General features: G+C 36.1%; 1 protein-coding gene and 1 non-coding gene across 6 annotated transcripts in view; both read right to left on the bottom strand.

The window, feature by feature from the left end:
• Cnksr2 (connector enhancer of kinase suppressor of Ras 2) overlaps positions 1-13265 on the bottom strand; it is a 203627-nt gene that overhangs the window by 67348 nt on the left and 123014 nt on the right. For 3 of the 5 annotated variants that reach the window (XM_050164390.1, XM_050164392.1, XM_050164395.1), the window contains 2 exons: positions 10094-10183; positions 8360-8574 (listed from right to left, as the gene is read on the bottom strand). In XM_050164390.1, coding sequence (XP_050020347.1) covers positions 8360-8574; positions 10094-10183 — 305 coding nt within the window. The remainder of the gene's footprint in view (positions 1-8359; positions 8575-10093; positions 10184-13265) is intronic. The other 2 variants (XM_050164391.1, XM_050164393.1) reach the window with 1 other exon arrangement.
• Positions 8083-8217, bottom strand: LOC126515059 (small nucleolar RNA SNORA70). Its single transcript, XR_007595739.1, has one exon. It is a non-coding gene; the product is annotated as a small nucleolar RNA SNORA70 (small nucleolar RNA).

Here is a 13265-nt window from a genome sequence, read left to right as displayed (position 1 = left end):
AGATTAGGTTGTCCTCAAATTTATAGATCTTTCCCTGTTTCTGCCTTCCAAGAGCTAGGACTAAAGGTGTGAACCAGAACTACTGGCCTGATACAATAATATATTGTTACAAATTCTCTAAGTATATGTTGTCTATTTTCATTCAGTTTAATTTTCTTGAGACTTCCTTTTATCTAAGGATTATTCAGTAGTATGCTGCTTAAATTCAAGAAGTTGGATATTAATTTCCGTTTTGTTACTGATTTCCTTTTTTTTTAAAAATGATCAACAGTGCATACTTTGCATTTTTCTTTTCTTTTAAAATTAAACTTTGTTTTATGGCCCAAGATATGATCTCATCCTGATGAATGGCCAATGTATGCTTGAAAGGAATATATAACATGTTAGGTATCTGTCTTAGTTACGGTTACTATTCCTGTGAGAAACGCCACAACCAAAAACAACTTGGGGGAGGAAAGGGGTTTCTTTGCCTTACAGTTCCACATTGCTGTTCACTATTGAAGGAATTCACGACAGGAATTCAAACAGGGCATGAACCTGGAGGCAAGAGCGGATGCAGAGGCTATGGAGGGGTGCTGCTTACTGGCTTACATCAGCCCAGGGATGGCACTGCCCACAATGAGCTGGACCCTCTACCATCAATCCCTAAATAAGAAAATGCCCAATGGGCCTACGTACAGCTGGATCTTATGAAGGTGTTTTCTTAATTGAGTTCCTTCCTCTCAGATGACTTTAGCTTGTGTCAAGTTGACATAAAACCATGCAGCCCAGTAACAGATCCAGTTCTGTGCAGACAATCATTCTGTACATTTATATTCTCGCTAACATGTTCACTGATTCCATAAATTACTAAGAGAGGGATTTGAAGTCCTCAGTCATAATTGTAGGCTTATGAACTTCTCCCTTCTGATCTATTTTCATTCTTCTATTTTGGATCTCAATTATTGGTGCATTTATATGCAATATTGTTATGAATTCTTTGTAAATGAGTGATTTTTTTCTGCTTGTGGTAGACAAGGAAAGCATGACTTTTCTTTTTTTTTCCTTTTGTTTTTTTCTTGCTTTTACAACAGACAGGCATTGTTGAAAGGGTTCGTGTCCTATTGAACTACCTCCTTTCTGGCCCATTGGTAAAAGAGAAAAAACTGTTTTATGAACCTTATTTTGTTTGTTTCCACTGTTACCTTTACACAAGTCTAGTCATCTATGAAGAGAAAACCTCAACTAAATAACTGTACCATCAATTTAGACTGTGGTCATGTCCATGAGGCTAACTGATGTAGGAGGGCCCGGCCCTTATTATCCTTAGGAACGTGGGCCTGGGCTAACTAAGGAGAGCAGTTGAGCAAGCCAAAGGAAGCAAGCCAGTTAGGAACATTCTTTTCTGGTCTCTGCTACACTTCTTGTTTTGGCTTCCCTTGATGTAAGTTAAAATAAACCTCCTTCCTAAGTTACTTTTGGTCAGTGTATCAAAGCTACAGAAAAGCAGACTAGAACACTACAGGCCAGGCCAGAAGCAGGGCCAGTTCACATAGTAGTCAAGAAAAAAATACTGAGAATTTACCACCAGGCTGTACTTTATGTTTGGAGGTCTCTAGCCTTCCTACCTCTCAGGTGAGTTAATGTATTTTGCCTAGGGTTTTTTTTTTTTTTTTGCAAGGGAGAGGGTTGTGATTTATAGGAAAAGAAAATGGATGTCTACTATATCTAATTTGTAAATTTGTAAATCTTTTAAGTTCAGAAAGTATTTTTATTCTCTAGTCTAAACAGTTCAGTTACAAATATATCAGTTTGTGATGACCTCAAATGTGGAAACGAGGGTACCAATAGGTAACTCACTCAAAAGGAAAAACAAAACTATAGGCGGTGCTTTTCTCCTGCAATCTAGTTCTTTGGAGGTTATGGCCATACAACTGCCACACGTTCAAAACTGTGTCTCATAAAACAGAAACAAACAACAACAAAAAGAAAAGCTTATAAACCATCCGGGTATGGAAACAAAAATACTGAGTCAGGAAAATACAAGTGAATTTTCCTTTCCGATGTTTTCAGACTAGCGTTCAATAAAACTTGCACATCTATAAACAATTACAGTCAAAATTTCGTTCAGTTTCCCCATGTAAACATATATCTACAGCTAAGGCAGTGAATCTCAATTGTTTTTCACTGCGGGCCTCTAAGACACATCAACAGATCCTTTGGGCCCAGGTATTCTTGTGTCCACACTTTACAGCGGGGAAAACAGTTTATACCAATGCAGTGTTATTGTGTAGGCACTCTACCTGTGGAAGATTCACAGCATCATTCTTAGACAACTGTGCTAAAATATGAATTATGACGCATTAGAGGACAAAGTTCTTAACCTAAAATAAACTGAAGTTGAAGGGAAGGAACTCACAGATAATTTATTATGGGAAAAAACAGCAACTAAAATAATCAGTAACTTAAAAAGTTCTATTGATGTATAAGCATAACTTCTCTCCTGACAACCATGTAAATTAGAACCATCTACATTGGGCTTCACTACTTTGTCATGGTTTCTTGGACAGCAGGTTTACTGGAAGAAACCTACAGAATTAAAATACTTAGCAAACTCTATTCAAGTATTATTTCATGATTATTTAACTTGTAATTTAAAATTATCTAGTAGGGGACTCGAGGGTAGGCTCAGTGATTAAGAGCACTTACTGCTCTGGCAGAGGACCCAGTTCTGTTCCCAGCACCCACATTAGATGGCTCATAACTGCCTGTAACTCCAGTTCTAACGGTTTTGGGAAACTTAAACACATGCAGGCAAAATACGTGCATATGCATTAAACAAACATATTATGTTCTGAAGGCTAACAGAAGAAGAGAAATATATATGATATATAAATATGTCTCATTCAGCTGTGTATATAAAGTTTCAAAAAAAAGCATCTAGTAGGTTAGTAATAATATAAGTGATAATGTTATATTTCACTTCTGCTATTTTAGAACTCTATTATTTGGTGCATACTCATACACATGTAAAACTGAAATTACTACTTGTCCATAAAAATCAAAGAAAGGATTTTCACTTCTGCGTCAAACCCAAAGCACCAACACATTTTTCTAGGGATAGCTCATACTTAGAATCCCTGCTCTGTAGAAGTGGCTACTGACAGACATATTTCACAGTGCTGATGGCTGTGTGAGATTTTGCCAGTGCTACTATGATTTGACACAGTAAATACTTGGTTTTGAAATAACCAAGCTATCCATAGAAACCAGAGTAAGCATAAAACTAAGCATATATTTAAAATAGATATTTAATATGCTTGCATGCTCTTTGTTAAGGAGAAACGTGTCACAATGTATTGAAGCAATTTTCTAGGTGAATAAAGTCAAAATTAGGTAAAATTAGTTGTAAACAACGGTTGGCTCACAGATTGCTTCTTTCTAATACTAATTGTCCTCTTGTTTTAGTTACTGGGATCCTGAAACAATGTCGTTAAATAAGAGAGCTGCTAGGCAAACCAACCTTAATAAGCTCAGCTAATTTAATAATGTTTATATTTTAAATACAGAAAACAATAGTTTTGCTTTCCCTACTAGATGGTGAACTTTCCAAGTGAAAATGGCTTTGTTAATCTAAAGATGGGGTTTTTGGACCCAAATCTGACCCCTTTTATGTCTATGTAAAATGAACAGTCTCTTTTCTTTTAGTACCACAAACAGAAACAGTATTAAGAATGCCAACATCATAGACTCAGCACTCCAATAACCTTTTAACTTAACAAAATATTTCCTCACAAATTTATCAGAATGGGCAAACCTTCTTATTAGAAATAATGTAACAGCTAAATGTTTCTACTCACATCTTAAAAATTAAGATGAATTAGAGAAATGCTGGGATGTTAGGAAAGGTGTTAATGGGTTTTTCAACACCTACTAAAAATCTGTTAACAAACTATTTTAAAATCATATTATGAAAGCATGGTGCATGGATATACAATCATATTTTATTCTGGTATCTCTGCATGTATATTTAAAATAATTGATTAATTTTTTGCAGTCTTAATGAGATATGAAATATGCTTATTGTCATATCGTTATGTGTATATTGCACTAAGCAAAAGTGTACACTGATTTCTTTTTTAAGTTACTTCAGTAGGTTCTTGATTTATTTCACTGAATAATGCCATTTGGAAAGCTGGTAACAATTTCTTCCATAATATTGAAAGATGAGATTCAGGGCAATTCAGTTATTTATCTTTATAAGGACTTAATACATTTGGATTTCATACAAACACACATACACTACTGCTTGTCTTTTCTTTGTGTGCCCTAAGGTCAGTTAGCAACTTCCACATTTTCGGACAGAATTGAGCTATTTTACCTACAAGTAAAACTAATGTTAGGAATGAAGAAGAATGTTAGCTGATGAGGTAGGCATAGTGGAATCTCTATAATCAGATGGTCAAGAAGGGAAGAAAGCAAGGACTGGCTGGCACTGAAGCTCTGTCCAAGAGTATAAGAGACATGGTGTGAGGGAGTTAATCTTGTTGCCTTTCCTGGGACTGCAATAGGACATGCAGAAAGGATCCATTTCCAAGTCAAAAATATTGAAAAGGGCACTAACATTCCAGTTCAGTCACTTTCTTATTAGTGGAGTTAGTCACCACAACTTAACAAGGTACTGTATTACTATAAAATGCTGATATAATCCTGATATCAAATTAACATTTTATCTAAATTGGAATGCAAACATCTGTAGATGCCATGGAATTAGTACTATAGCAGATACAGTAGCCTATGAAACTCAGTGTTCAATCTTTCCCTTAAATCCTATTGTATCAAAAACACCCATGTTATTCAAAGAATCAGGGAAAATGAAGATAAACATTTAATAATGAAGGTGATTAAGTTACATATTGATATTGACTTTGCATTTTCATGAAACTGTAACAGAAAGAAAAAAATGTTCATTTTTAAATGGGCCTCTAGAAATGAAGTTCCTCAACCAGGGTTTTGATTTTCCTCAGTAAATAATGAATGCTCTTTAAAAAAGTAGCAACAATTTTTACTCCTAAGTAATAACACACAATATTCTTAGCAGTTGGACTTGCCTTTTATGGCCTTCCTTTCTTCAATAATTCAAATGTTTGCAGGGCCATTCTCTATTTTCTTTCTCTGTATACACAAGTCTGTCCATGCACGACAGAATAAAACACAATGTATATATAAATGTGTTTGATTGATTACTGCTCTTCTAAGGTTCAATCCAAACTTTCTACCAGCTAGTCTACTCTGAATCAAAGTGGCCTCTTGTTCCCTCTTCAGCTTCATCTCTAACTACCAATTTTGCTCTTGAATAGGCTGGCTGTCTCTCATCTTGAGATCTTTGTTCAGGATGTTACTCAAAATTGGAACCAGGCTCTAGAGGAAGCTCAGTGATTGCATGGCTCTTCTGAGTTGTGATGATAACAAAAGTAGCCCCATTCACAGGTTATCAAAGAATACCGTTTTTAGATGCCCTTCATATGTTGCTGGAAAGAATAATATGATTTGTCAGCTATTTAAAGGGCTTGGCTGAGACATTTTAGTTTCTTGTAGAGGAAGAGACAAGGAATATGAACTTTGGGAAAGGGAAAGTGGACATTGAAGCTGATGAAACTCTAATCCACATAAATAAAAACATTTTTCTAACCTAGTTTTATGAGATTAGGAAAGATAACTTAACATAGTAACCCTGAGAGACAGTTCAAGAATAAAGTTCTTAACTCTTTCACATCTTGCATATTTAGATGGCATACTTTAACAATATGGTAGATTTGATACTTTGAGCATTAAGTTCTATTTCTCCAACTACTAATTCAAGATCTCATAATCTTTTCCATGTATGTACACGTTCATGTGTGTGCACTTGAAGATGGGCATTTACATGGGTATGCACATGTATGCACACCTGTGGAAGTCAGAAGTTCGCTTTGGATGTCCAGCATTCTCTACCTTTTTTGAGGCAAGGTTACTTACTGAAATTTAAGTTTACCAGTTAGGCTACACTACCTGTCTAGCAAGCCAAGAGATCTTCCTGTCTCCATGGCTCTCCTGTGCTGGGGCTATAGGTGTGTCTTACCATGCTTGACTTTTTTATATAGGTACTAGGGATCTGAACTCTGGTCCTCCAGTTGTATGACAATCACTTTTAGTGACTGTGCTATCTCCCCAGCCCAATTTAGTCTGTTTTCAATGGTCAGTTCTATTGTTAAAACAAACTCTATCCTAAGTAGCCTGAAACATGTTGAAGCTTGAAAGGAATATTATTGACTAACAAGATTTTCAGCTTCTGCACGGTTATTATTCTGGTTTCTCATAATTCATCTGGGATGGATTTAATGGCTTTGCCTTTGACCTTTCGAGTGATGCTCCTTCATTAGAACACTACTACATGCCAATGTGATCATATGGTTTTAGCCCAAAATTCTTTAATGAGCTCTTTATATAACTGTGGGAGTATCAAAACTCCATTACAAAACTCCTGATCTAACTCTGCCTGCATTTGAAGGTAATGTATTGACTCTTCCTCATACAATGACATACAGGTTTTCTTTTTAACAAACTAGCAATTCTGAACCTCGTGGAATCCCTGGAACATCTCATATCACATGTTTGTGATAATTAGCATTTATATTCTCATTAAAATATCACTACTCAAACTTTTCATTCTTGCTTCAACTGCTGCCCATGATGACACTTTTTCTTATTTTTCCCAGAGTATGCTATCTTTCCTTGTTTCTACACTTTTTGCATACTCCCACATATAAGTTAAATTAAATTGGAAATATCAGCATATTTCCCCCATATAATGCTGTGCTTTTGCATATGCATTTGTGTGTGTGTGTGTGCACATACATGGAAGCCAAAAGTTGACTTTGAATGTTTTCTTCTACCATCCCCTCCATTCACAATATTTTCAAACATTTATATATTTTATGTTCTTGGTGCTTTGTGTACACATATGTCTGTGTACCATGTACGTGTCTAGGGCCTGCAGAGGCCAGAAGAGAGTGTTGAAATGCCTGGAACTGAAGTTACAGAAGGCTGTGAGCCTCCATGTGGGTGCTGGGAATTTAACCCTCATCCTCTGGAAGAGTAGTCAGTGCTCTTAAGCACTGGGCTAGCTTTCTAGCCTCTTTACCTTACTTTTGAGAGGTCACCCACTGAACATGGAACAACTGATCCAGCTGGGTTGTCTAAGCAGTGAGTTCTGAGTATTATGTGTCTACTTCCCTAGTACTAGGAGTACAGGACTGTGTGATTACAAATGCGGCCATGCCTGACTTTACCTGTGTGCTAGAAATCTGGATTTGGTCCTCACACTTGTGCAGCAAACAGATTTCCAACTGAGCCCTACCCCCAGCCCCAATCGCGTGCTGTGTCTTGCCAGTTTTACTAGCTAGCAGTAAGCAGGTGGTCCTTTTTAAGTGGAATCATGAAATATGAAGCATTTGATCTCTAATCTGGATTTCTGGACCTTCCCAAGTACTTATTAACATACAAATCTTAACTACTCTTCTTTATCAATACTGTGCCTATTAAGTTATTTCACTAAATAGGATGTTGCTACAAAACAGGAATACTTTGATCACATGAGTTGTAAAATGAATCAATCCCTAATAATTTTTTTTTCTGGATATGAGATTTATTACTGAATATGATTTGGTAGGGTACAGGAGAGCACCATGAAAGCCCTCAGGAGTGTAGGGCTCGCCACTTGTCCAGGGGACCACGATTAGGAATATATTTGACCCCACAGCCATCAGGAATGAGTCGCTTCTCAGCAACCATGTCTTCAAATTCATCTGCATTAAACTTAGTAAAGCCCCATTTCTTTGAGATGTGGATCTTCTGGCGGCCAGGGAATTTGAACTTGGCTCTATGAAGAGCCTCAATCACATGTTCCTTATTCTGCAGGCTTAGTGCGGATGGACATGATGACCTGGTCAATGTGAACCCTGGCCACTGTGCCCTGGGGGCTTCCCAAAGGCACCATGCATGCCTGTCTGGAGCCTACAATGGAGACAGCATTGAGATCAGAGATTTGAATAAGTGCCAGAAAATTGTCTCCAAGGTCCCTTAGGGCAACCCATACAGGTAACAGGCTGCATACACTACAAAGGAGGCTGCTGTTTGCAACCATTGCACACCAGGGCCCCAAGGGGAAAGGGACCTGGTCGGCTTAATTAGTTGCAAAAATCCCTAATAATTTTAAGGTCAATTTTTAATGTTAGAGTCTTTTATAAAAATAGTGCAATGGGAAAAAATTGGATTTTAACAACAAAAGTAATTTGCCTTCCAAGAAAAGCTGTATGAAAGACTTTTGGAGTTTACTTACATGGTACAGTGTGGTTTCTGGAACTGGTGTGCCCAAGATGTCCTGTCTCAATGCATCCATTTGCAAACTAGGTAGCAGTGAATAGTGAGTTGGGCTGTTACTCTTATCACCCTTCTTTTTTGACTTCTTTCCTGTGTCTTTTTTGCTGTTTCTCTGAAACATGTATTCTTCTTGAGCAATTTTTTCATTGCTCATATAGCGAAGTAGAGAGTTTTCTACATAAAAAGAGAAATACACTCATAAATATGCAAATATCTGAAGTGTACCATTCTTTCCAGGTCGTGCTGTAAGATTTCACTCATTACTTTACCTTGATTTAACTTACAATATATGTAGTGATAATAGTAGAGCGTAATTATTTGGTACCCTAAGACAATAAGACATATCCTTTGGATTATTTCTTCTGCTTTGAACTCTGGTAACTACATCAAAATCACCTGCAGAACTTAAACTTTAAGCTCTGTATGGGTGGAACTTACACTTTTTAGGAAGCTCCGAGGAAAAGTCTCCTAAACCTTGATGATAAACAACAGCCTCCAATGTTTTGGGTAACATTCTTGAAGAAGTTAAAGCCACATTATAAACTTAGTACATAGAATCCTTCCTTAAATTAGTAGTTAGCATTTAGTAGTTAGTATAAAAATTTCTCACAGGATGTCACTATTATAAGAAGTCCCAAAGAATCTTAGAGATGGCATATCATAAGCATTTTAATTTTTCTTGATTTGTCCAAGAAAATTAATGAGATTAGATACTGAAGCTTGGAAAATGGAATTAATACATGTATGCAAAGGAATCTGACAGTGTCCTTGAACTTCTCAACATTTTTAAATCTCACTCTAAAAAAAAAAGTGTTAAGGAGACTTATGAAGCAGACATTTATGCTTGCTTGCCCATGTGATCTGTGGAGGTTTTACAGTTCATTGGATAGAAATGATAAGTAAACGGGTCAACCATACCATAAAGGAAGCCTAGTTTCTAGGAACAGCTTTTGTTTTGTTGTCCATCTACAATTTATGGCTCTTCTGAAAGTAGAAGGAGCATCAGTAGCTGGGCCCATCTTATCCACACTTGGGAAGTCTACTAAGCGGTGAAGGTGAAGGGTTCACTTGCTCCTCCTACCGCTCACGTCAGTAATAGGCTAAGTGAATATAAAAACTTACTCTGGGTAGATACTTAAAAAGTAGCCCACTCCCGGGTAAGAGAATAACCCTGAACAGCAAAGAACAGAGAAAGCAGAAAGCACCGGTTCCCCCAGTTCTCTGTGGTTTTTGTTAGGAGTCACCGGCCCAGTTTCCACCACACATTTCTTCCCAACCTACGTGCTTCAATGCTCATGATGAGGTTCCATCACATGAGGGTCCGTAGACGAAGTCAGCCGCACTGCCGATTAATTGGGACTGATGACAAAACTGTTTCTATTTATTGAACTGAAATGAATTCTTTTATGCAGTTTCACACTTCTGACCTTGCTTCCAAATATAAACTTGCAATTTACAAATCTTCTTCTTTCTCTGTGTAATTATCTGCCTTGAACATCTTAGAAGGCATTCATATAAAACACCCATTACTAATGTTGAGGGGAATCAAATATTGGTCTGGCTTCACTCAGTAGTACTGTCAGTCAATGGCAGAGTAAGTTTCTGCTAACGCCATAGTAATCTATTTTAAAAACATTTAATTTTGCTTTTTGTTCAAATAACCCAGCCTACACTGAAATTCTAGAACACTTACCTCTTCTACTATCTCTCTTCATCTTATTTGGATCTTCATAGTCCCCCACCCAATTATATTCGACTGGCATAGATATAGGTCGTAGCTTGCCTAAACACAGAGAACAAAGTTCACATCACATTGTTTTTCTTCCCTAGGTAGGCTTATACTTTTTATATTTTCAGCTACAGTATACAAAACACACTCTCATATGCAACGTTATGGTTGGCATGTGTGGATGAAGAAAATGTGTGTTTTGAGCCAGAAGGTGAAACTGCCTCTGAGAACTGTCCAGATAATACTAGTTTAAAGTGCTTCTTAGAGTTAATAAAGAATATCCCATGTTTGCTCTCATTGGAGTCCTGGATATTAAGGTTATATAATATTTTACAAAGAAGATCACTATTTCCATATTTCTTTTCATTAGTTTAGTAATGGATTTCAGTCTTATTCCATAATGCCTTTAAATCTATGTTATTGCTAGATACTTCTAAGGTAATGGACCCTTGCATTTAACCTTACGTTTAGAAAGAACATTAACCTGCTGTTTCTGATATACTATCACAAACTAACTTAATTTTAACTAAATTATAGCAACATGCACTTGGATATTACCCTGCCTTAGCAATATGTGGATTCTGTTGCATGGCCTTAAACCTAGACCTGCATATTTTGGTACAATAAGTACGTCTAGTTTGTAGAATCAAGTAGTCACTTCTTTGTCCAATTTCTCTCTGGGTCTTTTTCCTCAATAAATACCACTTTAATTTAGCAAGCAGCAGTCATAGCCAAGACTTCACGTAGAAGACCCTGGTAGAGCAGTCAAGTATTTTGTTCAACTTAAATTTCCTGAAGTACAGAATAGCCAATGAAAATCAAATCACCCAAAAGTTGAAAAAAGATATGTATGACAAAAGGTCGTAGTTTAATAAATTCTGAATCAATGAAAACCATAAATCTATAAGACTTGGATCATAAAAACAAGATATCACAACAATAAAAGCGCATATAAACACTAACTCTATGTCATGTACTTCCTAAGAGTTTTATAAGAATTGGATCATTAAAACCTCATGCTTATTAGGATAAGGTTTACATTTTACCACGAGAAAACTGAGACCTGTTAAGTAATTTGTCCAAGGAAACACATCTGGTAAATGCCTAATATCAGGATTCAAATCAAGGCATATGAATACCAGTTGTGTCATAATTTTTTGTGACATTTACCATTTTCAACGTACCACTTTATATATTTCTAATGAAACTACATATAGAACGGCAGATTCAGCAATCCTTTCTCTTTTAATCTTTCAGTTAACCTCTTTCTTTCTTCACTGCATGAATTAAATTAGATTTTTGTCAGATAGTTAACATGTATTAATTATGAAAACTAAGAGGGTTAATTCTATATATACATGTAGATAGCATATTTAGGTCACATTTACTGTCCTTTACTCTTCTCTTTCTGATCCCTTCTTTTGCATCTCTAGAAGTTACCCTTATAGTTTCATGTCTTTTTTATGTACCAGCCAAAAAAAATTAAGAAATGTAGGAGATTTTAACTCCTCTAGAAAAATACACCAATCTTATACCTTTGAATTATCTATGCAGATAAAATTTATTTAGTATATTTTGCTAGGCTATTTTAAAGTCTGAGCATTGACTGGACATGATAAAATTATTAATGAGGCAGCAATGTGGTATTATTTAAAGTTTCAAGGCTTGTAACTGCCTTTATAAATTGTCACTGATGATTTTAACATTCTTATGTAATTTATCTCTGCTCTTTTTGCACAGTAACAATGAGTGAGATGACGTAGTTCCGTCTATTCTGCCCATCAAGGGTAGGGCAAGCATGTAAGAAGTCGTCTTTGAAAAATTCCTATTCCATTGCTTTATTGATCAGTTCCCCAAATTTTCCATTTTATAAGTGCTACATTTCCAAGAGAGCCACAACTCATTTGTTTAGCATGCATACCAAAACTAATGGAGCTAATAGCACCTTCACATGCCACCAAAATATTGTTTTGAAAAGCAAAAATCTAATAAATAAGAATTATTCATTTACTATCAAATAAACAGTTATGTATTGAAAAACTCGTGTGTTGGTTTTAAAAGTATCAGTAGTCTGGAGTCAAGTATCAACACAAGACGAGCAGAGACATTTCTCACATAGCATAGGACATACAGAATGTAGTCATTGCAACTGGGTAATATCTAAGATGCCAACAGTTAACCCATTAATTCATGTTTCAGTTGCTAGAGGAACAAATATGTATATGACTTTTATACTGATTATTCTTGGAGTCATTATTTAACGTAATTATACTGTACATTATCAAAACAAAATTGAAGGAAAATACAAAGACTTCAGAAAAGGCCAGAAAGAATTAAAATTCCTTTTTCGAGAAATCAGATGTGCTGGTTGATTTTTGTAAACCTTCACAAACCTAGACATATCTGAGAAGAGAGAATCTTAATTGAGAAAATGTCTCCATAAGAGTAGCCTGTAGGCAAGCCTGTGTTTTGTTTTTTTTTGGGGGGGGGGGGCTGATGATTGATGTGAAAAAGTTCAGCCCAGTGGTGCCATCCCTGGGCAGGTGGTTCTGTGGAATATAAGAAAGCACACTGAGTAAGTAAACCATTAAGCAGTTTTTATTAGTGGCCCATTCTTCTATCCCCTTTTCCATGACCTGATTTACCTGTAGGATGGGCTATGAGGGACATATATGTTAGTTGAAATAAAAAGTTGCTTTTGGTTATAGTGTTTGATCACAGCAATAGAAATCAGGGTTGTGTTATTATTATAAATCCAACAATGAAAATTTAAAAAAATATTTAAAAAATAGGTAGACATTGACTTAGGTAAAACTAAATAATTTTGCTTGTCAATATTAGTTACTTTTTTATTATGGGACAGGGTTTCTGTGTGTAGCCTGTCTCTCCCAAAACTCTCTCTGTAGACCAAGCTGTCCTCAAACTCAGAGATCTGAGTGCTGGAATTAAAGGTGTGCACCACCACTGCCCAACCTCAATGTTACTTTAAAATGTCCTCTTCCACTAAAATATAGAAACAGATTTATTTTCATGAGATACTAAGTTCAAATGGTAAAAGAACTTTATAGTTCCAGTGTACTTAAATATATACTGTGATTTATGCATGTATTTTAAGATCCTATACTTGAGAATTCAA

This window comes from Alexandromys fortis, unplaced genomic scaffold, assembly GCF_014885135.2.
Source record: "Alexandromys fortis isolate MF-2015 unplaced genomic scaffold, M_Fortis_MF-2015_v1.1 scaffold_147, whole genome shotgun sequence".
NCBI lineage: Eukaryota > Metazoa > Chordata > Mammalia > Rodentia > Cricetidae > Alexandromys > Alexandromys fortis.
Note: the sequence above shows the minus strand (reverse complement) of the source record. Positions and strands in the feature narration are given on the sequence as shown.